Source organism: Microtus pennsylvanicus, chromosome 11 (genome assembly GCF_037038515.1).
Source record: "Microtus pennsylvanicus isolate mMicPen1 chromosome 11, mMicPen1.hap1, whole genome shotgun sequence".
Lineage (NCBI taxonomy): Eukaryota > Metazoa > Chordata > Mammalia > Rodentia > Cricetidae > Microtus > Microtus pennsylvanicus.
In genome coordinates, this window is record NC_134589.1 from 49,727,467 (window position 1) to 49,755,384 (window position 27,918).

At 42.5% G+C, this 27,918-nt stretch overlaps 1 protein-coding gene across 1 annotated transcript in view; it reads left to right on the forward strand.

Moving 5' to 3' along the window:
- The first annotated feature begins 4,761 nt into the window (after positions 1-4,761).
- Positions 4,762-27,918, forward strand: part of LOC142831592 (NACHT, LRR and PYD domains-containing protein 1a-like) — a 41,161-nt gene continuing 18,004 nt past the window's right edge. Inside the window, exons 1-2 of the mRNA XM_075941805.1 lie at positions 4,762-4,861; positions 19,874-21,548. Of these exons, the coding sequence (XP_075797920.1) occupies positions 4,762-4,861; positions 19,874-21,548 (1,775 nt within the window). The remainder of the gene's footprint in view (positions 4,862-19,873; positions 21,549-27,918) is intronic.

The following is a 27,918-nucleotide window of genomic DNA, read 5'->3' on the forward strand; positions in this document are numbered from 1 at the left end:
TTTCCGAGGGCAAGTATCACTCTCCTTTGGCAGCTACATGGTGTCCTTCTGTCTCTGCCTTCTTCTCTCCTTTATCTGCTTGGAATTCCCTCCTTTCTCTACTCTGCCCTGCTGTGGATTAAAACAGCCTTATTCATTAAACAATAAAAAGCAATATATATACAGAAGGACTTCCCACACCATTTCCCCTTTTCTGTCCAAATAAAATTGAAAGTTTTAACTTTAACACAGTAAAATTACATATAACAAAGTTATCTAGCAAGAATTACAAATACAATATTTTTATCTATTTTATCTTTTATCATAACTAAGGAAAGCTATGATTATAACTATCTATTCTTTGATTTCATCAAAGACCACAGAAGGATATAATATTCCTAAGTTAACAGGAAGTGCATTGTAAGCAACTTTCAAAACTCTAGAACTGATAGAGACATCTTGTTGCCTGGATAGTCATCCAAAGTTCTTTTGTAACATTGGGACATCCATCTTTAGCCTACAGTCCCATAGCATCTGGCAGACTTTGTCATGAAGCAGGAAATTTCAAAGACAGTTCCACCTACATTGGCAGTTTGTAAGTCATTTTCTTCTGTGTCCTGTAGAATGTCTGGCAGACTCTTTCATGAAGCAGAAACACTGAAGAATTGTCTTACTTTTAATCAAGTTCATCAGTCAATTTTCTGTGAGTCCTGCATGTCCAGTTCATACAGCATACCATCAAGAAGTCCAGGAAAGAGCAATTTCTTGCCCAAATGGCTAACCAGTTCCATAAAGAGCTTCTTCAATACCCATTATCCTCTTAAAGTAGATTAGTGCTACCAGAAGCAGACATGTCTCATTGTCATAAAGAGTCCTAAGTTTTTAAGACATTTGAAATGCCATATTCCATGAGTCTTTGAAAAGTTTGAAGAATACCTATCCATCTGAAATGTGTGTGTGTGTGTGTGTGTGTGTGTGTGTGTGTGTGTGTGTGTGTGTACATCTAGAAAACATAACTAACATGACTACAAGCTTGACTTTTATAGATGACTATCTATTAACCTGTATTTCTTAATTATACATTACACTTTTAAATGAGCTGCACAAACAAAATACCTTAATCAAGAGCACAAATATATGTATAACAAAATTGACCTTAAATTTGCATCAATAAACCAAGATCCATACTTGCCACCAGCAAACTGAGCCCATCTGAAAAAAAAATGTGACTACCAAGAAGCTGAGATAAACCTTGTTATTCTGTGTTTAAAATTTTTTTATTGTTTTTATTGAGCTCTACATTTTTCTCTGCTTTCCTCCCTTCCTCTCCCCTCCCCTTCTGCCCTCTCCCATGGTCCCTATGCTCCCAATTTACTCAGGAGATCTTGTCTTTTTCTACTTCCCATGTAGATTAGATCCATGTATGTTTCTTTTAGGGTTCTCATTGTTGTCTAGGTTTTCTGGGATTGTGATTTGCAGGCTGGTTATCTTTGCTTTATGTTTAAAACCACTTATGAGATTCTTAGCCATCAGAGAAATGCAAATCAAAAGAACTCTGAGATTCCATCTAACACCTGTAAGAATGGCCAAGATCAAAAACACTGAAGATAACTTATGCTGGAGAGGATGTGGTGTACAGGAGACACTCCTGTACTGCTGGTGGGAGTGCAAGCTGGTACAGTCACTTTGAATATCAGTATGGTGATTCCTCAGAAAATTAGGAAACAACCTTTCTCAAAACCCAGTAATACCACTTTTGGGTATATACTCAAAGGATGTTCAGCCATACCACAAGGACATGTGCTCAACTATGTTCATAGCAGCATTGTTTGTCATAGCCAGAACCTGGAAACAACCTAAATGCCCCTTGACCAAAGAATGGAAATGTGGTGCATTTACACAATGGAGTACTACACAGCATATCCTCAGACTAAATCCCGGCTCCTGTCTCCTCCTGCCTTATATTTCTGTCTCTGTCCAGTCATATCCCTTCCTGTTTCCACGTCCCTAGTGCAGGGATTAAAGGTGTGTGACTCCCAAGTACTGGAATAAAAGCTGGGAGCCGTCACTGGCTGTCTCAGTTTCTCTTCTAGACTGAATCAATTTTCACATAGACCAGGGTAGCCTTGAACTCACAAAGATCCATCTTCCTCTGTCTCCTGAGTACTGGAATTAAAAGTTTGTGCCACCAATACCTGGCCTCTATGGCTAACTGCTGGCTAGCTCCATACTCTGATCTTCGGGCAAGCTTTATTTGTTAGATCACAAACAGAATATCACCACAATCAAGGACCTTTTGCTGAACTGGGACTTGCTGGCGAAACTGGAATACACTGCATTAGAAGATAAATGAAGTAAGGCTGAGACATGAGTTCTGCACTTAGGAGGCGGGGCCTCTGCAGGCCTCAATGAAGCTTTAAACCTGACGCCTCAGCCCAGGCACCTGAAGAGACTTCACATCAGGAAATGAGCTAGATAATGTTCCACCTTCACTCCCAGGGTTCAGAAGACAACCAGCTGTGCAGACTCTCTAACGCCTTACTTCCTGGAGGAGCCAGAGTCTTTCACTTTCAAATAACAGGTTTCCTAGCTGAGCAACCTCATCGAGGGACACACACAGCCCCTTAGAAGAGCTGGGTGAGTAGTAAGAACAGAGTCTACCAAACCATTTGTGTTTGATAAGTTCTGGCCTGACTGCACTAAGGTATACTGTGGCAGACATGGGGGACCTGAGAGCCAGGACCCAGAGTCCAGCCCTGCTTGGAGAGTCTGCAAGCCAGCTCTGGGGTAATGTTGCTTAATTCACCAGTATGCTTCATGTGTCTGCTCCTGTCAGCCTATCCTGCACCCTCCTCTCTCTGGTCTGACATGAACCTGCAGGATTAAGGGTCATCTTTTAAACGGAAAGACTGGGGAGAAGAAATAGAGAAGACAAAAGCAGCAGCTGGAACCAGCAGGTCTTGCATAATCAGATTTATTAAGCTAAGCAAGTGTATTAAGAAGTACATCGGGGAGTTGGGGGTGGGGGCAGAAAGCCAAGGTCAGCAGAGAACTTAGTCACAAAATGTGCAAAGAACACAGAACCCCTCAAACACATTGATAACCACAGCCCAGGGGGAACAGTCAGGTCCCCAGAAGCTACAACTTCAATTCCTCCAAGGCACTGGCTCCAGTGTCAGACAGATCTCACCAAGTCCACTCCTGGACAAGGACACAGAAATAAAGTTACATTTTTCCTTTTGTCGGGATCTCTTGGAAAGACTTTGGGTGACTCTAAGTCACCACACTCTCCATATGGCTCTTGGATTTTCTCTGGGTAATTTATTCTTCCAGCTTTGTTGGCTTTGCATTGTTCCTCCTTGTGGTGCCCAGGGACAGGAGACTTCTAAATTCCTACATAGGGCCTAGCCTGAGCTTGATTGAACTCTTGAGTCCCCCTTTGTGCTGAATCTCCCCTCCTCACCCTCTGTCACAGTCATGACTGAAGGATTAATTTCCTTAGAGAGGAACACTAGAAAAGGAAGAGGATGAGGAACACAGAGCAGTGAGTGTCCTGCATGTTCCATCTTTGCATCCTCCCTTCCTGTCTCCTTAACCACTCAGCTCCTGTCCCTGTAATCCCAACACTCCTTTCCTCCACCCCCAACCCTTCTCCCTTGATTAGCATCCTCTAATCCTCCCAGCTGTTGTGCTCCATGTCCTGCATCCTTCCATCCTCTTGCTTTCCCATCCCTCCATTTCCCCACCCTCCAGTCTCCAGATGCCATCTTCACATTCCCTATCTCCATCACTTTCCATGGCTAGACCTGGGCCAAGTCTTTGCTGCTGTGGTTCTTCAAAGTTAGAGACCTAGATCTCCTGTCTGCTGCTGGTGGTGGGAACTATGCCCTCCTCCAGGAACAGTGCGGATTCTGCACCAACAAACCCAACTGGTAGAGAGGGGCCAAGACTTAATTTAAAAACAAACAAATATTCAGTGACAGACATCTTCTGGTTCTGTCCCACTCTGGCTTCTCCCTTTGATCTCTCCATTCCTTCTTATCCTCATTCTTTCAGTCTTTCCCTGCACTTTACAAGTTTCATGCGAGTTCCTTCTGAATCAAATCACTGTCATCACTAGGTCCACAGTAGGACAATGGCTACCCTGTCTAGGGGCTTACTGGGTCCCCTGTCTTTGGTCTCATCTTGCTCACTATAGCCCCTGACTATTAACTGTGTTCACAGGTTTCTCCAGGAGTGAATGACAGTGATCACAGGATCCACTGCAACAGATCAAGTCAAAACTCTTTTCCTGCTACATGAAGTCACCCTAATTTCTGCCCCCTTAAACTGTAGGGACAGATCCTAGCCCCACCTCCATCATCCCCCTCCCACAGAAAACAGTCAGTGAGAGATAAACCTTCCTGCACTTCTTTTTATCTGTCTTCAGGGTCCGGAATAAAGGGTTAAACATTAAAGAAGAAGCCTTAGAGAAGCTGTGAAACCCCTAGCTTGCGTGCCTACCTGACCAGAAAGCCAACACAGTAAGAACGTTTGCTGGCATCATTCAGGAAACTGAGGAGAACACATCCATTGATAAACTTCCCTCCCAGGGTTCCTTTTCTTCCCCCATAAAACCCAAGTCCCTGCACCTGGCCACAGGCTCCATCCCCAGGAGGGACTGGAGTCCTTCAGTTGCTCTGATCAGAGGACCATCTGTCCCTGGAGAGGTTTCTGTGCTCTTTCTCCTATTTCCTGCTTTCCTACATCAGTTCTAATCAAATACCCTTTTCCAGAGCCGAAATGTCCGGCAGAGACAAGAATCCACAGGTCTCCTCATTGGAGCAACAACAGAAGGGAGACATGGAGCAGGACCAGTGGGAGCTGCACCGCCTCATGGAACGTGAGAGATCTCCCCAAACAGGAGTACTTGTGCCACAGTCAGCACGTATCCCACGTATCACAGTGGGACATCAGCATAAGGGCCAACAGATGGGCATCCATCCTCAGGGGCCCTTTTCTCTATCAGAGGACTTAATGCTAAGTAAGTACACCAAAGACCCCAGGCCACCACTGCTATGACCCCTTCATCACCACTGAGCACCCCTGCCAGAGTTTTCATGGGCAGGCTAACCTCCTGTCAAGAGTAGGTCCAGGATAGGCTGGTATTAGAAGGCTTATAAAAGCGTTAAATGAAACCTAAAGCCATACCCGCTTGTACACTTGCTTTCTCATGCCCCAAGGTGGTGCTTGCAGTCCCTGGGAAGGAGCACTCAGGAGCTATAGTGGGGAGAGGCCGGCATTCAGAGGGGCACTGAGACGGGTGAACACACTATTCAAGCCAACTCCCAAAAGGGGTGCTTGGTGACACTGATGTTACAAAGCCAGACCTTGGATCTGGGCAGATGCAGACTCCAGTCCTGGCTCTACTTCAATGAGCAAGTCACTTTATAGCCCTCTGCCTCCAGGTCTTCACCTGGGAAGTGGAAGAGCAAACATCTGTCTCCTTGGGCTGTGGGAGTAAAGTAATAATCCACATTGAATATTAAACAGTCTGATATTCAATAAATGTTCAATAATTGTAAGGACAAGCCCATGTAATTACTGCTTACTGTTACAATTTGCAACCTTATTGTTATAATTTGCAACCCAGTGGAACAAATCTCAGAGCCCCACATGAGGAAGCTGAGGCCCAGAGAGGAAAAGAGACTCGGGGCAGGTGTGTGAACTTTATGATTCTACTGCAGAGCCATTTCTCAGTATCACTTGTGAGAGGGTAGTTCTCCCCCATGAGACTATGGGGAAGGGTGGAGGGTAATTTGGTAGGACCAAGCCTTGCTCCTCTGGCCCGTACCTCTGCTGCTCTGACAAACACACAACTACTTTTCTCCTTCCCACAGGACATTCTTCCTCGGTTGTTTACCCCACAAGCTTTGCTAACTTTGGGTCCCCTAACCTGCCTCACTTCGTGGAAGCACAGAGCTTAAGCCATGAATCTTGGAGACACTCTGAACTGTCAAAAAGGAAACTTGTTAGTCCTGATGAATCTGGATTCAAACGCAAACGTAAGCTGAACTGACGGCTGTGGATGGGACTTCAAGTCCACGTCAATCATTTCTCTTCACAGATGAGATTCCAACTCTATGGGAATGTTGGGTGAAGGACTTAAATGGAAGGGCAGAGGAGCAATGGTAGAATTCTAAGAGTCATAGGTTAGAAATGACCCCTCTGGGATCGTCAGTGCTGAAGTTGCATTGACAGATGAGGAAACTGGAACCCTGTGGATCAGCAGTGAGCCTATCCAGTTGACACCCAGAATTCAGCTCAGAACCTGAGTAGGCACTGAAATCCCACAGGTCACGAAGGTCTTGAAGCTCCAAGCAGGTCTCTTCCTTTGAGATGGAGCCTGTGAAAAGGGGTATGCTCCTGCCTCAGCTTCAGCCAGGTTCTTCTACTGACCCCCTTATTTCAGTCTCACTTACACAGGCCAGACCCTCACTTCTTACCCTTCTCAGGCATCAAAGTAGCCACCTCTCTCCAGTGCACAGGACCTAGAGAGAGAGAGGTTAACTTGTCCAAGCTTACAGTACATAGAAACAGATGTGGAGCCTGAGAAATGACTTCCTCCTTCATTGTGTTGCTGCTCTGTGAAAGTCCTACCCACACCTAACCCTTGTTTTTCCTTTCAAATTCCATTCTTACCCAACCCCACATTAAGCTTTGCAAATGTTGACCACAGAGTCAAACTCCATTACCCTCAGTAGTCGCCCATATTTCACTTCCTGGATGACATGGAACAAGTCACTCTATCCATCTGTCATCACCATCTGAGCCTTCACACTGCTCATGGTTGGCTCCATTGCCACCTCTATAACAAATCCAGATCTCACATCTTCATGCTCCGCACAAGCCCACTGCATGTGGACTTTGGGAAGACTCCATTGATGGTATTGTAGCAGAAGCTACACTGTTTCCACAAGGGTCCCTCTTATTCTTCCACCAGCATTTTTCTCTCTCTTGCCCTTTCCCTCGCTGTTCCCAGCTGCCCAGTTATTCCATTTAAAGCAATTCCACTGCATCTCAAACTTCTGTGCTCAAGTTTTGTTGGCTATGAAACTGTGCCTGAGGGTAAAGATGTCCACCCACCTTAGGATGCCACTTAGTAACTGTCAGCTATTATTTGAAATCTGGACCTCAGTCTTAGGACATTCACCAGAGTCTCTCTGCCTTATGTACGCTGTTTCCACCTAGAAGTTTTAGGAAAAAAAAACTAACAAAAATCGTATGACTTAAAAGTAATATTATTAACTATGCACAAACATATTCTTGTAATCCCAGAACTGGGGAAACTGAGACAGGAGGAACCTGAGCTCAAGATGACTTGAGCTACATAGTGAGATCTTATTAAAGTTTAGTACCTCAGAGGTATTAGTTGGAACAAAACGTCTGATAAAAGCAATTTTAAAAAGAAAGGGTTTATTTGGCTCACAGATCGAGAATTCAGTACGTTTTAGCAGGAAAGCCATAGTTGCAAGAGACAGAAACAGCTGCTCACATTGTGTTTAGTCGGGAAGCAGAGATGATTGTTGGTGCTCAGCTCAGTTTCTCCTTTTTATTCAGTCCAGGACTCCAGCCCTTGGACTGTTGCCACCTACAATAAAGGTGGCACCTCGGTTAGCCTAACCTATTGCTCACAAGTGTTACCCGGGACTTGTCAGCTGGGTGATTCTACATCCTATGGTATTGATGATGTTAGCCATTGCCCCATCTCACAGGATCATTCTAAGAGTTCAGAATTTGTGTCTGAAGCACAGTGGAAACTGGGGAAGAAATTGATTCTTCACTGTTGTTTCTCCCTAGGAGAGCCCCAATCAAACTTTCACTAAGCTTATCCAGGCACACCTCAGACCATGAGTTTCCGGGTCAAGAGTCACCCAATCTTCAAATTCAGAGAGTGTGTCTCAGAACTGGGAACCTCCTTCTAACCCATGGCACAGTAATTTAGAAACTCCTGGGATGAGGTGGCCACTGGTGAAACATCTAAATACTCTGCTCACATGAAATGAGCTTCTTAAGGTGGCACAAAGACATGAGCAAAGACTCAATCCCCTGGGCCAAGTGCCAGCATAGCACCCAGGACCTGATGAACCCTCAAGAGCAGCTTAGAGATCCTATTCCTAGAGTCCCACTGTTGGGCCCAGCACTGCTCCCATGAGGCTCTTGGAATTAAGAACATTGTGGTCTCAGGCACAAAAACACAACTGGCTTTCTGGGCAGAGAACTGACAGACAGGAGAATCCATTACCACAGGATTCCACATCACTGACTTTCCCAGGTGACCAGGGGGTCATCAGATGTTTGTTGGGCACCCACCTCATGTCAGTCCTAGTACCCAGGGCTTCACGTGTATCTCACTTGCACTTAAATCTTACGACACTCTTGAGAGGGAGGCTGCTAATGTCCCACCTTGGCCATAAGAAGAGCAAGGCTTAGAGAAGTGAAGGCTCACAGTTGAAAAACTGTATTCAGTCTTCAATGTCACGATTCACACTTAACACCCCTCTCTCCCTCACTCTGACATCAGGGCAATGGGGACAGTCACACCAATGTCAGAAAAGTACAGCTCTGGATGCTAAGAGCCTAACTTTGAGAAATATTGCTTCCCTGTGCTAGGAGATGCCACCTTGAAACCTGAGCTAAACTCTAACGAAAGCATTCCTTACACTTGTAGAATCTAGGGCGCTACAATATGGTCCAGGCTTAATCAGTCCCATCACTTCCCATTCAAAATGGAAAAGGAAGAAGAAAAATAAAAGCTTGAAGCATCTACAGACACATATAAATGCAATAACATCCATGCAACGCAGCAACCTTAGGAATGATATTAGCAAGTGTGAAGCCATGAGGCCTAAAGAGTTGCTGTGCCTGAACAGCCCATGGATTAGAGGACCCTGGCAGGCAGGGCGATGGCTTAGGAAACCCAGGTTCTGCTTTTTCCCATTTTCAGAACTTTTTTTGATGGCCCCACCTGCTCCCTCTCAAATTCATGGCCTCTTTTGCTTTAATTGTTACAGTCACACACACACACACACACACACACGTATGTGTAAATATTCAAATAAATATTTAAACACAACTTCTGAGTTCATGTAGTGTTGCTTGTATGTATATGATATAGGGCTTCTCGAGACAACTTAATACTGGATAACCATTAAGAGGTCATCCCTAGGGAAAACTAATGCTCCTCTCAGCAGTCATTAAGTGACCACAGCTTTCATCCACGGACGGGGCCCCATGGGATACCTCATCCACAATGGCATGTCAACTGTTGTCATTGGTCATATCTTCTTTAAGCAGCCATAGTGTTGAGTTCGTGGGGTTCAACTTCCCTGCCAAATCTTTAGACACAATCTTACAGAAGACTTCCTAGTTTTCTGGTTCTTAAATCCTTCTGTTCTTCCTTCCTTCCTTTTCTTCTTTCTCCTCCTCCTCCTCTTCTTCTCCTTCTTCACCTCCTCCTCCTCCTCCTTCTTGTTCACCTCCTCCTCCGTCTCCTTCTCTTTTTCTTCTTCTCCTTCCACCATGTTCCCTATTTATTTACACAATATTATATCCTTCTGGGATCTTTGGAGTTGAAGACTAGCTAGTTATAATTGTAGTTTTCCTTAGTCATAATAAAAGATAAATTAGATATAAAAGTTTAGGACTCACAAAGATAGAATAGGATAGATGATAGATATGTAAATGGACTAGACATTATAACAATAATTCTTGCTTAATAACCATTTTGTATATGTAATTTCACTACATCAGAGTCAAAATGTTTCTTTTTAAATAGACAGAAAACAGGAGATGATGTGGGATGGCCTTCTGTATATGTGCTGCTTTTATTGGTTGATAAATAATGATGTTTTGGCCAATGGTTTAACAAAGTACAGCCAGGCATGAAATCTGAACAGAGATATATGGAAAGAGTAGGCAGAGACAAAGAGATGCCATCTAGCTGCTGAAGGAGAAAGATGCCAGAACATTATCATTAAGCCACACCCTCATGGCTATACATAGATGAATAGAAACTGATAAATTTAAGATGTAAAGAGCTAACTATGAATATGCCTGAGCCATTAGCCAAAGAGTGTTATAATTTAAAAAAAAAATCTCAGGATGTGGGTTTGTTTTAGAGAAACTTCCTTGGGCTGCTGAGTAGAAAGTATATTCTTTGTTGTTTTGGTGGAATAATCTGTAGATATTTGTCTAGTCCATTTTATGTACAGTGTCATTTGATTATGATGTTTCTCTGTCACTTTTCTTCCAGATGAGCTGTGTGGTAGAGAAAATGGAGTATGCAATCACCTGTTGTTGATAGGTTATTGTCAGTCTGTGCTTTCCTTCTAGCACCACACTTTTTACAAAACTAGAACCACCAGACTTCGTTGCGTACATTTTTAGGATTGTAATGTCTTCTTGGCTAGTTGTTTCTTATATTATAATAAAGTGTCCTTATTTATCTCTCTTAATTCATTTTAGTTTGAAGTCTATTTTGTCAGGTAGGAGAGCAGCACCTGCTTGATTCCTGGTCCATTTGCTAGGCATACTGTTTCCATCCTTTCTTTTTAAGGTGCTGCCTATCTTTAAAGCCAAGATAAGTAATTAGACACAACAGAAAGACAGGTTTCCTTTCTTAGTCCATCAAGCTGGCCTTTTATGAGAGAATAAATGTCAGTAAGTCTGTTGAAGTTACTATTGAAAGCTATGTATGTTGATCTAATAAATCTGTTTTTGGTCCTCTTATTCACATTGTGTGTTTCAGTAATAATATTTTCCTTCTACTGTCTCTTAATTATGATTATTATTCTCTTCAGTAGAAGTATTGATTCCAGTATTCTCTGCAGGACTGGATTGGCGAACGTGAATTATTTTAACCTGTTTGTACTGTGGAAAGTTTTTCTTTCTACTTCAACTATGACAGATGGTTTGATGGGGAACAGTAAGACAAAGCTGACATCCACCACTTTTAAAATATGGAGTGCATTGCTCTAGGATATTCTGGCTTTTAGAGTTCCCATAGAACAATCAGCTGTTATTCTGATATGTTTGCCTTTATATTTGACTAGAGTTTTTTGTTGTTGTTGTTGTTATAGCTTCCAATACCCTCTCTTTGCTCTGAATATTTAGTGTTCTAACAATAATACGTCATGGGAAACTTTTTTCCAGATCCTTTCTATATGTAATATCTGTGCTTCTTGTGTCTGTACAGGCTTTTCTTTTCTAATTTTGGGGAAGTTTTCTTCCATCATCTTTTTAAGATCTTGTCTGTGCATTAACCTAGGAGTCTTCTCCTTCATCTATGCCTATAAATAGAAGATTTGGTCTTTTCGAAGTAAGCCAAACGTCCTACAAGGTCATCCAGTTTTTTTGCTTATTTTTCTTTCTTTGTTGAAATTTTTAAATATCCTTTGCTTATGTGATTTAATTCCTCTTGTATTCTGTCTTCTATTTGATCCATTCTACTTGTAAGACTTTTCTGTGAATTTTCTAATTGGGATATCAAGGTTTTCAATTTCATTTACTTTTCACCTTGTGTTGTCTTCAATATTTCTACCTGAATTCAGTTTCAAATCCCTAATTATCTTTGTTTCATTTAACTTTGTGTTTTCTTGCACAACACTCAGGTATTTATTCTCTTTGGGTTCATTCTCTTTAAGTTTATTGATCTAGTTGTTTCTGACTTCTTTAAACTCATTGATTCTTTGCAGTTTATGATTGTTCAACTAAATTCTTGATCCTAGGATTCATCTAAGTAATTCTCACTGGAGAACACATCTGTGGGACCATTGAATTGAGTGAAAACAAATACTGTCTTGACCTTTCACCTTGCTATTGCAATGACTACTCACCATATGGGCTTCTTTTATTGCTTCTGTTTCTAATATGGACACAGAAGGTTGGTATTACCTACAGGATTTGCCACCCTTCCTCAACTTGGAGTTTAGGAAGTGTGCAGGTGGACCTCATAAGCCTGGACTAGTACCAGGTCTGGGGATTGGGAAAGGCACAATCAGCAAAGGGTCAGGCAGGCTCACCAGGCTGGATCTAAGCACAAGATGTGTGGGCCAAGATGAGCCTGAAGGATGGATGTGGTGTTAGCAGTCATGGGTTGATGAGCATTATTGGGGTGGCTGTCCCAGGGAGCACACAGAAATGCATGTAGCTTACCTGTGTCTCGGTACCGCATGCTTGGGCTAAAGGATTCCTGGTGGAGAAGAGTCTGTGGCTAGTGAGTCCTAAAGGAAGGGGAATAAACCAGGAGGAGTTCATGATCCCTGGGAAGCAACTGAAGACCCATCAGGATTGGGAGGTGCTCCAGAGAGTGCAGGTAGAATATCTGTCTCCACTCCACCAGCATAAGTTAAAATGTTCGTGATGATCAGGTGGGTTCCATGGGTGGGAGTGGGTCTAGGAGGAGATTAGTATCCCAGGGAAGAGGTGTGGAGTGAACAGAGTTGAGGGGGAGGAGTCTGGGAGCGTAGATCTAGAATAACTTTTATTTATTTGTTTCAAATCTTCATATTTTTATACACTGTAGCTCGATAATCTTCACTTCCAAATCCCCTCTACTCAATCATTGGCTCCCATTTTTTATGTCCTCTCTGTTTTTTATTTTGTTGCTGTCATTGTTGATTCATTTGGTTTTTGTTTTCATTTTTTTAAAGCCTCTGAATCCAATTAGTGATGCCTGATAGAAGAATGGCTGACTTTGTTCCATTGGTCTAGTGCAAGTCATGCACAAGCAGTTACAGCTGTAGTGAGTTCACAGTACAACAGCCATGTAATGTCCAGAAAAACACATCTTTTTTCTCAGTTGTGAAATTTAGATATTTTTTTCATTTGAAAACATTTTTTTTCATTTTACATTTCAATACCAGTTTCCCTTCCCTCCCCTTCTCCTGCCTCCTCCACCTCCCCCATCCCACCCCACATCCAATCCTCAGAGTGGGTAAAACCTCCCTTGGGGAGTCAACAAAGTCTGGCATACCAAGTTGAGGCAGGACCAAGCCCCCCATATCAAGGCTGAGTAAGGTACCCCTTCCTCAGGAATGGGTTCCAAAAAGCCACTTCATATACCCAGTATAAGTCCTGGTCCCACTGCAAGGAGCTCCTCAAACACATCAAGCCACATAGCTGTCACGCACATTAGAGGGTCTAGTTTGGTCCTATCCAGATTCAACGGCTAGCAGTGCAGAACTCCTGAGTTCACACCAACTCTGGTCGGTTGCCTCTGTGGTTTTCTCCATCATGATCTTAACCTCCCTTGCTCATATGACCCCTCCTCTGCCTCTTCAACTAAAGTCCAGGAGTTCAGTTGTAGATCACTGCATCTGCTTCCATAAGTTACCAGATGTAGGTTCTATGATGACAGAGTATACACTAATCTGATTACAGGGGAAGGCCAGTTCGGGCACCGTCTCCTCTGTTGCTAGGAGTCTTACCTGGGGTCATCCTTGTGGATTCCTAGGAATTTCCCTAGCATCAGGTTTCTCCCCAAACCCGTATTGGTTCCCAATACCAAGATATTTCTTCCATTGCTCTCCTTCTCTATTCTTCCCCCCATTCTTCCATCTCAATCCCTCGTGTTCCCCATCCCATCCACTCACTTCTATCCCCCCTTTCAGTTTACCCAGGAGATCTCAACCATTTTCCCTTTCTGGAGCCCTCCACGAGTGTCCCTCTTGGGGTCCTCTTTGTTACCTAGCTTCTCTGGGGTTGTGTATTGTAGCCTGGTTATCCTCTGCTCTGCATTTAAGACTGACATTATACCGTGTTTGTCTTTCTGGATCTGGGTTAGCTCACTCAGGATGATTTTTTTTTCTAGTTCCATCAATTTGCCTACAAATTTCATGATGTCATTTTTATTTATGTGCATTTTCATTTTGTGTAAATGTACCACCTTTTCCCTCTCCATTCTTCAGCTAAGGGGCATCTAGATTGTTTCCAAGTTCTGGCGATTATGAATAAGGCTGCTATGAACATGGTTAAGCAAATCTTGTGGTATGATTGAGCATCTTTTGGGTGTATGCCCGAGGATGGTATTGCTGGATCTTGAGGAAGGTAGTTTCTCAATTTTCTGAGAAACCACCAAAATGATTTCCAGAGTGTTTGTGAAAGTTTGCATTCCCATGAGCAGTAGAGGACTGTTCTCCTTCTCCACATCCCCTCCAACATTAGCTGTCATCAGTGATTTTGATCTTAGCCATTCTGACAGTTCTAAGATGGTATTTCAGAATCCTTTTGATTTGCATTTTCCTGATAATTAAAGGTGTTGAGCATTTCCTTAAGTGTCTTTCAGCTATTTTAGATACTTCTGTTGAGGATTCTCTGTTTAGCTCTTTACCACATTTTTAATTGGATTATTTGGTATTTTGATGTCTGGTTTCTTGAGTTCTTTATGTATTTTGGAGATCAGTCCTCTGTCAGCTGTGTGGTTGGTGAAGCTCTTTTCCCATTCTGTGGGCAGCCGTGTTGTATTATTGACTGTGTCCTTTGCCTTACAGAAGCTTCTCAGTTTCAGGAGCTTCCATTTCTTAATTGTTGTTCTCAGTGTCTGTGCTACTGGGACTATATTTAGAAAGTGGTCTCCATTGCTAATGCATTCAAGGCTACTTTCTGCCTTCTCTTCTATCAGGTCCAGTGTAGGTAGATTTATGTTGAGGTCTTTGATCTACTTGGACTTTCACTTTGTGCCTGGGAATAGATATGGTTCTATTTGCATTCTTCTATGTGTAGACACGCAGTTATGCAAGCACCATTTTGTGAAGAGGCATTCCTTTCAGAAAAACACAGCACCTCTTCCTGTCCTCCAGCTCATTCATTCTTTCTGTCTCTTCCTTTGCAATGTTCCAAGAGCCTTGGTGACTCCATTTAGATATCCCACTTAGAGCCAAGTACTCAACAGACACTTACCCAGCATTTTAACAGTGGGTCCCTACATTAATTACTGCCCCCTGCAGAGAGAAGCTTCTCTGGACAAGGAGAAGTGTAGAGGAAAATCCTGCAGAACATTGCAGCTGCCTTGAATTTCTGAGTATTAGCATCTGAGTATTAGTATTTGATGTGGGAGTGTCATATATCAATATGTTGATTTCATTGGTTAAGCAATAAAGAAACTGCTTGGCCCTCATAGGTTAAAACATAGGTGGGTGGAGTAAACAGAACAGAATGCTGGGAGGAAGAGGAAGTGAGCTCAGACTCGACAGCTCTGCTCTCTAGAGAGTCGCCAAGATTCTCCCACTCCAGGCAGATGCAGGTTAAGATCATTCCTGGTAAGCCAGCTCTTAGGCTACATAGATTATTAGAAATGGGCTAGTCCAGGTGCAAGAGTTAGCAGAGAAAAGGCTAGATATAATAGGCCAAGCGGTGTTTAAAAGACTACAGTTCTCATGTAGTTATTTCAGGGCATAAGCTAGAGCTAGCCATGTGGGCAGCTGGGTGCCGGGGACGTAGCCTCGCCGCCCCTACTACAACAAGTATTAGGAACTACATTTCCTGACTGTCACCTTTTGTAATGGCTGCCTTCTGTCTAAAGTGTTTGAATCTTATCTGAGTTCTTCCTGAAGGGTTCACAGCCTCTGCAAAATTTGGTTGGAAATTTTGTTGGAAAAAAATTGGAAAACCAAGATGCCATATGACTAAGGATTGCTTTGGATTGTTTCCTTAGGGGAGCTACAGATAAGAGGTTTTGGTATTCTGAAATGTACTAGCTTTAGGTGTAAATTGTATTAACAATTTTAAAGGTCTTTTGCGTAACAATGGTAATCAGTTCACCAGAAACTGGATCCCCTGCTTCTTGCAACCAAAGGGATCCTAAAGTAACCCTATTTTTTCCAGGGACCTGCACAAAACCAAACACCTACAATTTAGAGAAACATAAATCTATGGCTCTAAGCAAAAATTTCAGAAGGCAGTTTAACAATATGTCCCTTTAGCAAAATTCCAATAGATCTTTCCCTAGGGGATGTAACATCCTGAACCATGGGATTTAGATCATGGTACCAATTCCTTCCTGTAGAGTTCAATTTAAGCAGAAATTATTCAATCTAATCAGAAGGCAGATGGTTATCCTATAACCTTCATGTCATTGTTGCATCTGCAAGCATATCTCCCCTGGTGGGTTAGTATTGTAGCATTCAGAATCACCACGAGATACTATCATTCATGGTTTTCTACTTCATTGTCTTCATGGCACCTGCTAGTACTATGAAAGTTACTCAAGATGGAAGAAGTTTCATGTCTGTTCCAACTTGGAATTTCTAAGTCCTGTAACAAAATTTTGTTGTGTCTTCAGGAATAGGAACTTAATTTGAGTTCTGGTTGACTACTAAGAGCAACAGCAACAGGCTTTCATTGTTTCAGAGTCTCTGCATCCTCCCTGACCAGTAACACTGAGAGAGGTCCTCCATGTTTGGCATTAGGGTTTGCCTTTGATAGGTCAGTCTTCTGAGGAAAGCACTGTGCACTCATTGCTCACTAGCCTGCATTTATTTAAGCTATATATCTATAATCTTATTTTTAAACTTTATTTAATAACTTTTTAATTTGTTATAGACATAGATCACAATCACAATTTTCCCTTCCTCTTCTCCACATGTTCCCACTCCCTAACTCTCCCCCACACCAGTTCACCTCTACCCTCTTCTCCATCCACTTCTCCTCCCTCTCCATTTAGAGAGGGGCAGGCCTCCCATGGGCTTGAACAAAGCATGGCACATCATGGGACCAACCTAGGCCCTCTGCATGTGTGTGACAGTTGTGTAGCTTGGTCTCTTTGTAAGGTCCCCAGCAGTGAGATCAGAACCTGTCCCTGGTGCTTAGCTGCCTTTTGGTGACCTGTTCCCCATGCTGAATTACTTTGCCCAGCCTTGACTCAAGGGAAGGAGCTCAGTCCTGCCTTAACTTGATGAGCCATGCTTTGTTTACCTATCTTTTTGATTAGTTTACAAAGTGACGAGTTGCCATATGATCTTCCATACATTGTTAGCTTTGGTTTGTCCATCCCCACCCACTCCTCTCCTTTGTCACCAATTCCTATCCTCACTTAAACCTTGAACCACTTAAGCCTCAAACATTTTCACATCAAAAGGATCCTATTCTCTCTGCACCCCTTAAGATCTTTTACCCTATCCATCTCCCAGGCTCATCATACTTTTCCTGACTTTGAGAGACACTCCAAATAAGTCTGACATGGCCCCACTTCTAGATGAAAAGCTACAGGCAACTGATGGCTATTGACAGAGGGAGACATAGTCTTCTCCAGAGATGAGTCCCTTGTAGGTTATCCAATCCCAAGTGGTCAGCATTATATACACAAAAGCAACATGAAGTAGACTGAGCAGAATGTGTGTGTGCCTGAATGTATGTATGTATTATGAAGGTATGCAACAATAATTTTTAAAAAATGTGAATTTGAGAGGGAAGGAGGAGACACAAGAGGAGCTAGAAAGGAGACTAAGAAGGGTGAAGTAATATAAATATGGTATGGACATAGGAAATTCTCAAAATTTATTAAAATACTTTAAAGATAACAAATTAAACACTCATATCTAAACATATAGGTCATATACAAAACATATATCATATGACATATAATCCACATATGACAGAGAAAATGTGTCATTTGTATTTCTGAGCATGGTTACCTCACTAAGTAAGATATTTCCCATTTCCATTCATTTCCTGTGGATTTTTTGTTGGCTTTTTCTTTTTTATGTGTATTTTAATGTGCGCAGTTGTGTGTGTGTGTGTGTGTGTGTGTGTGTATGTGTGTGTTTGTATGTGTATTGGGGCATACTTATGTGGGGGTTTGCACTGTGTGTGTTTGTGACCACCCTAAATTGAGGTCTGGAATCTTACTCAGTTGCTCTTCCATATTCAGTGAGGCAGAGGCTCTCATTCATGCCCAGAGCTTGTCAGTGGAGCAAGTCTAGCTATTCCTCTTACTATTTGGATCCCTTGAGTCAGCGTTTTGAGCCTGAATAAGAGGGGCCACAATGCAAGTGCAACATATACAGGAATTCTTGGGATATATATCTAGTTCATAAGTTTTTTTTTTCAACCACGTTAACTTGCAGCACCAGATGGTCTTAAAGTACAACTTTTTAAAGAACCAAAGAGAATTTAGATGTGTGCATGGTAACAGATACATCCCAGCTGGAAGGCCTTGGAGAGCATGGCCTAGAAAGAGCTGAGTCCTCTCAAGGCACTTCAGGAAGACATGGCCTGAGGCAGGTAGACCTTGGCCACAGACATGAGTGGGCAGCCTGCTGCACTCAGGAGATGGTAGAAGGCTTTCTACAGAAGACAATGAGATCAGATCTATAGATCCTGGTTTCAGAGGCAAGGTGGTCCCAGAAGCCAGTCTCTCAAGGACAAATTGTGTGAGCTGATGCTGCAGTCTGTGCTCCCACCATATTTTCAGCAGCACCTTGGCCAAGGAAGGAAGGGAAGCTGCTTGTACTTTGAAAAACCTGTAATTGCTGAGGGATAAACTTGGATTCTGATCCATGGATCATTCTCCTGTCTGTCTTGTCTCGAGTTCTTTACAAAGAAGATGCAGATAAGAGATTTGTGGTCAGGCCCAAAACTGGAGAGAGGACTCCCAAGATGCACTGGTTGGAGGACGGAGGGTAGGACAAGATGGGGGAAATCTGCAAAGTGTGCTGTACAAATGGTGGAGCAGGTTACATCAAGAGCAAATGTGTTTGTTTTCCATTGCCAGGACGGAAAACAGAGACTGGGTAACTTTTGTTATTCTTGTTGTTTATTTGTTTGTGTAATTGATTGACTGATTGATTGCAGGCCTGAATGCTTCCAAACTCACCATATAAAAATGGTGGCCCTGTGCTCCTGATTCTCCTGCCTCTGTCTTCTGAGTGATGAATTAAAGAATTTTTTTTCTATAGAACTTGTATGTCTAACTACACTCTGGAGTCTAGAAGTCCAAGAGTAGAGACTGAGTGCCCTGGTTAAGGAAAAAGTATGCAGGCAATCAGGTGCCTGCAGGACAGAAAAGGAGCCCCTGCCTATTCTTAGAAGAAAAGTATTGGTCAACTATTAAGGGGCCTACCGCCATGACTCCAAACACTTACACTAGACCCTTGTCCGTGTAATACTGGCAACTGAATTTCAACACTAGTTTCACCATAAATTTCAGTGGGAACTAAAGACATCCAAACAGTAGTCACAGACAAGTCTTGTTGTTACCAATATCTGGAATGCAAAGAAAAATATGCCCGGAGTTGCCAGGCCTAGAGACAGGGGACCAAGTTGATGTCCCGAAGCATATATACTCTATGGCATCCTAAAACCATCCCAACAGACCCAAAAATCTCAGGACTTACAGAATGATGTTGTCAGTACTCAAATGGTGGGGGCCAATGGGATAATATCAGAAACAGACATTAGCTCCACTGTGTGTAATCTCCCCAGTACTCCATGGCCTCCTACAGGAGAGACTACAACCCCCAAATTACAGATGGGAAAGCGGTGCTCATTAGAGCCACTGGATCATCCGATAGACAGAATGAGGACAGAGTTGTGTCTGTGAACTCACCCTTTATACTCAGCCCCAAGAGCAGGTCTGGCACAGAGTAAGATATCAATAAATATCTGAAGTATGAATTAACATCATACAGCATTATTATTGTTATTACTCAAGGGAAGATTTGAACTATATTCTTCTGCTCTAAAGCTCACATTCTTGGCACCAGGATCTATATCCGGTATGTTGTACAATTTAGAGAGATGCCTAAATTCATATAGTTGTTGAAGGGTGGAAGAAAGAAAAGAAGGAAAGAATGGATTAAAGAATAAACAACTCTAATGTATTCATTTATGATCCATCTTTCTCTCCCTTATTTAGGAAACATTTCAGAAATACATCAGAGCAAAAGAAGAGAAAACCTTTACCCCACACAGATCCGGAAAACAAATGATATGCTGCAAAATTTCACGCAGCTACTACTTCTACAAAAACCTTGCCCAAGAGGCTGGGAAACCCTGCTTTGGAAAAGCTGGCATAAATATAAAGAAGAGGAAAGAGGACATCTGATTGAGATCCAAAACTTATTTTGCCCAAGTCAAGAAATCCAGAAAAAGCCACAACTTGTTGTATTAGAGGGGGCTTTTGGGATTGGGAAGTCAACACTGGCCAGGCAGGTGAGGAGAGCATGGGAGGAAGGTCAGCTCTACAGAGATCGCTTCCAGCATGTCTTCTACTTCAGCTGCAGAGAGCTGGCCCAATGCAAGCAGCTGAGTCTGGCTGAGCTCATAGCAAAAGACCAGACTGTGCCTGCAGCTCCCATCAGGGAGATCCTGTCTCACCCTGAGAAGCTGCTCTTCATCCTGGATGGCATAGATGAGCCAGCATGGGTTTTGGAAGATAAGAATCCCAAGTTCTGCCTGCACTGGAGCCAGACACAACCTGTGCACACACTGCTGGGCAGTTTGCTGGGGAAATCTGTCCTGCCTCAGGCTTCCTTGCTGCTCACAGCTCGAACCACAGATCTGAAGAAGTTCATTCCTTCCTTGGGGCAGCCACGTTGGGTGGAAGTCCTGGGCTTCTCTAAGTCTGGACGGAAGGAATACATCTACAAATATTTCAGAGAGGAAAGAGAAGCAATGGCAGCTTTTAACTTGGTTCAATCAAACCCGGTCCTCTCAACACTATGTGAGGTGCCCTGGGTGTCCTGGCTGGTCTGCACCTGCCTGAAGCAGCAGATGGATCGGGGAGAAGACCCCTCACTGACCTCACAGACCACCACAGAGCTCTACCTGAAATACCTTTCCCAGGCTCTCTCAGGTCATGCCCTAGGGAACCAGCTCAGAGCACTCTGCTCACTGGCTGCTGAGGGAATCTGCCAAAGAAGAACCCTGTTCAGTGAGAGAGATTTTCAGATGCAAGGATTGGCTGATGATGATGTTGCCACTTTCCTGAAGATTGGTATCCTTCAAAAGCATCCTGTATCTCTGAGTTACAGCTTTGCCCACTTGTATCTCCAGGAGTTCTTTGCAGCAATGTCCTACGTATTGGAGAATAATGTGCCAAGACATGGTTATATGAGTGTCTACAGAACTGTGGAAGCACTAAAGGAAGTCTATGGAAGACATGACCTGTTTGAGGCACCCACTGTGCGCTTCCTATTTGGTCTTTCAGGTAAAAGAGGAATAAGAGAAATGCAGAATATCTTTGCCTGCAGTTTGCTTCAGAAGACAGGGTTGTACCTACAACGGTACATCCTAAAGGAAACCCAACACCATCAACCAGATACTCTGGTTTTACTCCATTGTCTGTATGAGACTCAGGATGGGGACCTTCCAACAGATGTAATGTACATTTTTCAGGGAACAAGGGTGCATGCCCCAGTGGATATGCTACACCCAGTGTTCCAGAAAAGCATTAACCACCTGGTGGTCCAGACAGATGTGGAACTCATGGTGGTCACTTTCTGCATTAAGTTCTGCCACCATGTGAAAAGGCTTCAGCTGAACGCTTGTGGACAACAGGGACACACGCTGGCGGCCCCAAGTATGGTTCTGTGAGTATCCAGACACAGCCCTCTCTCCAGCTTCCCTGTGGATTGCATGAGCACACATGTTCTGAGCACCAGAAGCACTCTTAGGTGGTTTCAGGTCATCAGGATCCAGGTCACCAGTGAGATCTAACTGCTGAATCTGACCACATTTCTCTGTTTGCCTCTGTGTGCCTAACTATGCAATTGAGGTATGAGCTCGGTAAGGACCACCCACCTTCTCTGATTCAAATCCTCTTCACCCTTCACAAGGTTCAAATGACCCACAATTACTGGTCCTCTTGCTCATCATGCTTTCTCTCTGAGAGAAACCTCATCCAACTCCTGCAGGCACCATCTTCCCACCCATGACAAATACCTTGTCCTGAGGTCTTCCCTCCCCAGAAGGCATATTCATTAGAATCCCTATATTTTTCCTGATGAGATGCTTTTCTTATACGTATCAATGAAAGCAGCATGAATCTGACACTCAGCTTGAGGGTGTCCTAATGTCCACCGATCCCAGCAGTAATGTAGACCTTGTATTCCAGGGTTTCCTTTCACTGTGCAGAAGTGGTAAACCAGTTTCAATATGTGCCTCTCTCCTCTTTAGATGTTTCATTAAGCACTGACTTAATACCAGGCCCTGCCAATCAATTGCAAGAGGAGAAATACAGTTGTTCTCGCAAAGATTTCAAAATTGGAAGAGAAGAAAACCAATTACTCTAATTACACAGGATGTGATTGTTGAAATAATCAGAAACAACTGTTATCTAGTTTGGAGGACTTTGACACCCAATCTGAATAACACAGCAAGAAACCATGTGAAAAATAAATAGCTTAAAAGTAGTGGAGCAAAGGTTAGATAACAGGAAGAGGATGAGGAGAGGAGAGAAAACTGGTCAAAGAAAACAAATGTAATTAAACTGTGTTATATACTTGTAGGAAGTTGTCTCAATGACTCTTATTTTATATTAATAGGATAGAATAATAAAAATAAACTTCTGTAGACGACTGAGGATTTATCAATTATCAAAACAACAGAAAATTAGTATCTTACAGAATTCTATTTCTTAGATAGTAGCATTAAATATTGAGTGTGCACTTGACTTCCCAAACTCAGAAGGCTGACACAAGAAGGTCAGAAATCCCAGTCTAGCCTGGGCTATATAGTGTGATGTTGTCTCAAAATGTCATTGACTAAGGATGTTACTCATTTGGTACAGAGATTGCCTACTCTGTTGGATAATTTTCTGTTGCTGTGAAAAAGCACCATGGCCAAGGCAACTTATGGGAGAGTTTATCTGGGCTTCTGTCCAGAGGGATCAGGGTCCATCATGGCAGAGGGAAAGGATGATGACTGGAGTAGCAGCTGAGAGCTTATTTCTTGAACCACAAGCAGGAAACACAAAGAATGTACTGGATGTGGCTCAGGGCCTTGAAATCTTCAATCCTGTCCCCAGTAAGGTATTTCCTCCCATAAAGCCACACCTCCTAGCCCTCCCCAAAGAGAACCACCAGTTAAGGATCAAGCATTCAAATTTGCATGTCTAGGTGACCTTTCATTCAAAATACCTCACTTAATAAGCCCAAGACCTTAGGTTTGATCAACAGCATGAAAGAAGAAATATTACACCCCCTTGAATCTTTTCTGTATATAATTTTCTATGGGATTCCTGAGCCACACAATTTCTGTTATCTTATATTCATGTTTATTTGTTTAATGAATCAAGACTATCTTCTCTGGTACTAAAGGTTTAGTACTCACCTTCTGAGTAGCCTTCTGATATTGCTTAGAGAGAATATCTTAGTAAATTGATTTTTTTCCCTGCTCTTGGCCAGTATAAGTTGTTTCTAAGTGTATGGTTATAAAGAAGTGAGCCTTGAATGACCTTGATACAGATGAAGGAAATAGAAGTGGCTTGGTGTGGAGCTTCAGAAGAATTCCGAGTATATACAGAGACAGAGACAAGATAGGGCCAGAGAAACAAGGAACACCAGCCTGCTTACAGGGACAGTGGTCTTCAGAGCCTGTGAACAACCCCTTGGGATAAGGAGAGGCTTTGACTAATAGTGAAAGAGTAAAATTGAGGGGAAAATCAGACAAGGCAGGGAGAGAAGTAGGAAGCCATTCCACATAAGGAAAATGGGTGGACCTTGGTTAAAGTCAAGGAATAAAGGATGGGAGGGTGAGTGTCTTAGTTCAGGTTCCTATTGTTTAAAGAGACTTCATGACAAGAAAACATTTGATTGTTGGTGCTCACTTTCAGTTTAGAGGTTCAGCCCATTATCATCACTGTGGGATAGGGCAATTTGCAGGTAGACACAGAGCTGGAGAGATAGCTGCTACATGTTGATAATCAGACAGCTAGAAGTAGATTGTCTCATTGGGCATGGCTTGAGCATATATATGACCTCAAAACCCGCCTCCACAATGATACAATTCCTCCAGCAAGACCATACCTCCTCCAACAAGTCCACACCTTCTAAAATTGAAGCTCTCTTTGGGGTCCATTTTCTTTCTAACTACCATAGTGAACAACTTCTGTGTGTGCTAATAATGATGCCTCTTGTTTTGTGATAGCACATCCTGAAGTTCCACTCTCAGTCAGTGTACATACTAAACACGCATCAAAACTACCATCCTGTGGGGACTGAGAGACTGGTGCCACCGTTAAGAGATCCTGATACTCTTGCAAAGAGTGTGGATTCATTCCCAGCACCCACATCAGATGGCTCACAACCACCTTTATCTGCATTGCCAGAGGTTCCAATACCCTGTTTCAAGTCTCTGCAGGTTTCTGCTCACATAGAGTGCACACAAACAAGCAAGCATATAAACATATATACACTGACTTATGGCTTGTATTACTATGAAGAGACACCATGACAATAGTAATTCTTTTTTAATTTTTTATTTATTTTATTTTTCTTATTTGAAATGAAAACAAACTATCTTTTTTTAAAATTTTACATACCAATCCTAGTTCCCTCTCTCTCCTGTCTTCCCATTCTATCCACCTTCCTCCCCATTCCACCCCATCCATTCTCCAGAGAGGGTAAGGCACACTGCTAAGGGAATGTTCAATGCCCTCCCTACTATATCTAGGCTGAGCAAGGTTTCCATCCAAAGAGAACAGGTTCCCTAAAAGTTGGTACAAGCAGTAGGAATAAGTCCTGGTGCCACTGCCAGTGGCCCTGCAGTCTGCCTCAACCACACAACTATCACCCCATTTAGAGGGACTAGTTTGGACCTATGCTGGCTTCTTCCTTGTCTGACTGAGTTGTGGTAAGCTTCCATTAGCTCAGGTAAGCTGTTTCAATAGGTATTCCCATCACGGTCTTGACCCCTTTGCTCATATTCTCACTCCTCTCACTCTTCAACTGGACTTTGGGAGCTCAGTCCAGTGCTCTGCTTCGGGTCTCTGCCTTCCATTTCCATTAGTTGCTGGATGAAGGTTCTATGTGACATTTAAGAAATTTGTCAATCTGACTAGAGGGCAAGGCCAGTTCGGGCACCCTCTCCTCTTAAGTGGGGTCATCCTTGTGGATTCCTGGGAATTTCTCTAATGCCAGATTTCTTGCTTGTCCCATAATGGCTACCTCAATCAAAATATCTCTTTTCTTGCTCTCATGTCTGTACTTCCTACATCTTGACTATCCCGTTCCCTCAAGTTTTCTTCTCCCGCTTCTCCCGGCCTCTTTTCCTTCTACTCTCCCATCTACACCCACCCCCATGCTCCCAATTTTGTCGGGAGATCTTGTCTATTTGCCCTTTAAAGGTGGATTCTTGTATGTTTTTCTTAGAGCTCACCTTGTTACTTAGCTTCCCTAGGATCATTAACTATAGGCTCAATATCCTTTGCTTTACAGATAGTATCAACTTATGAGTGAGTGCATAGCATGTTTATCTTTCTGGGTCTGGGCTACCTCACTCAGGATGGTTTTGTTCTAATTCCATCCATTTGCATGCAGATTTCTAGGTGTCATTGTTTTTTACCGCTGAATAGTACTCTACTGTGTAAAATGTGCCACATTTTCTTCATTCTTCAGTTGAGGGGCATGTTGGTTGTTTCTAGTTTCTGGCTGCTACAAATAATGCTATTATGAACATAGTTGAACAGATGTCCTTGTAGTATGGTTGGGCATCTTTTTGGTATATGCCCAAGAGTGGTATTGCTGGGTCTTCCCACCCCCTTTCCAGTTTTCCTTTACGTGACTCTAGAATTCCGCTCCAAATGAAAGCTGGTAATTTCACATCAAAAGGAAGAGGCTGTCTTAATTTACAAGGTCCCCCCGAGGACTCTAGATTAAAAAGAAAAGATATTAGCCACCTGTTCACACACAGTGGAGCACCTGTACTGCAGTCTAGAGAAGAATCAACTCCTAGACTGTAGAAGGAGCTTCAGGCCACTTCCCGTCGCCCAGCTCCCAGCCACCTGGCTAGCTTATGCCCCAAGATAACAACACACAAACTGTATTCATTTAAACACTGCCTGGCCCATATCTCCAGAGTCATACTGGCTAACTCTCACATCTTGATTAACCCATTTCTCATAATCTGTGTAGCACTATGAAGTGGTGGCTTACCGGGAAGATTCTAGCCTATGTCCATCTTGGGTCGGAGCTTCATCATGTCTGACCTCACTTCCCTTCTTCCCAGCATTCTGTTCTGTTTACTCTGCCTACCTAATTTTCTGTCCTATCAAAGGGCCAAGGCAGTTTCTTTATTAACCAATGAAAGTAACAAATAGACAGATGACCCTCCCGAATCGCTAGACTGTCCAGGGTATTGAAGTAAATACAGGAGTCAGTGTACAAATTCTTTTCTATCTGAAAGGTTTAGGGAAGACAGACCCTTATACACTTTCCTGATTGTTTACTTTCTATATTCTCTTATGTTTTTTCTCTAAAGATGTTCCTCTTATGATATTCCATATTTTTTCTTTACAGCTTAAATACATGCAACATGAAGTTTCTCTCCTGTACACCAGTTCCTAATAACTACTCTCAGGCTTAATATTAATTAAAAACTGTTAGGTCTATTAGCTCAGGCTTACTATTAACTAGGTCTTACCACCTAAATGAAACCATTTCTATCATTCTATATTTTACAATAAGGCTTGTGGCTTGCTTCTCTGGTGACTTCTGGTGTCTCCCTGACTCCACCCTTTTTCTCTTTATCTACTTGAATTCCCTGCCTAGCTACATTCTGCCCTGCCACAGGCCAAAGTGGTTTCTCTATTAACCAATGGTAGTAAAACATATTTACAACATATAGATATACAGAGGGGCATCCCACCTCAAACACGCCACAAAATTATTCAGGCCATACAGGAGTTATATTTGAAGGTCACATACCATTTCTTAAGTAAATGATTAAACTCAGAGTCACCCTGACAACTCACATGCAGTAAATCTAAACAACCTGTCACAGAACAGGGAAGGAACACTTTTGCTCACTTAGCTCCCCAATTGGTGGGCTGTAACTTGCAGCTGCCAGGAAAGGATCAGTCACATAATTACCTGTCTTGAGGGGTAATCTTATGAGGGATTTGAAAGGAGTCATAATCCTAAACTGCTGGATAGCCCCCACCCAAAAAATAAACCAAAATTGTGTACTTAGAACATATCTGACTGTATTACCTGCTTCGACCTTCTGCCCTCTATTCGCCCAGGTAGGAAAAAGGCAATTTACACCTACTCACAACTAAGTAAGCATTTTGAACTGATACTCTGGAATAAGAATTTGTAAATTCTGGATTATCTATGACTCACAGAGTCCAATGTTTCTCTGCATTCTTTGAGTCACTTATAAAGTTTTGTTTGGACTCATTTTACCATAAATCTGTTAATATTAGTTCAATTGGCATTCAATTGGTAATAGTGATCTAAATCCATTTAAATCTTAAAATGTATTTTCTGTACTGTGTGTGGCATTAAACCAAGAAAATATAAACTTGTAACTCTTTCTCAGGATTATGAAGTCAAATTATTTTCTGTATTTAAAAAACAGTTAGTTTGCTGAATTTTGAGTCTTCAGGATACATGCTCATATAAGAAAACCAAGGTTTGGAACTTGTGAGAAGAGTTAGTCACTGTCCTAGGTTACCAGTCAGACCTAGCAGAAGATACTGCACGCAGCACTTAGGTTGCTCTGCACTTTTAACCTTAGTTCGACAAATCAGAAAGCTGGCTATATGTTCTTGGAAACAAAATTGACTTTCTTGGAATTGTTTATCTTAAACAACATTAGCAAGGCACCTGATCTAATCTAAAGCTATTTTAAGCTATTGCACAGCTGTTTGTGTAGTTGGGGGAAATTCAGCTATTTTTATAGGCATTGACTGCGTATCATTTTTACCTGCATTTTTATTCATTAAAATTCTGTATAAGC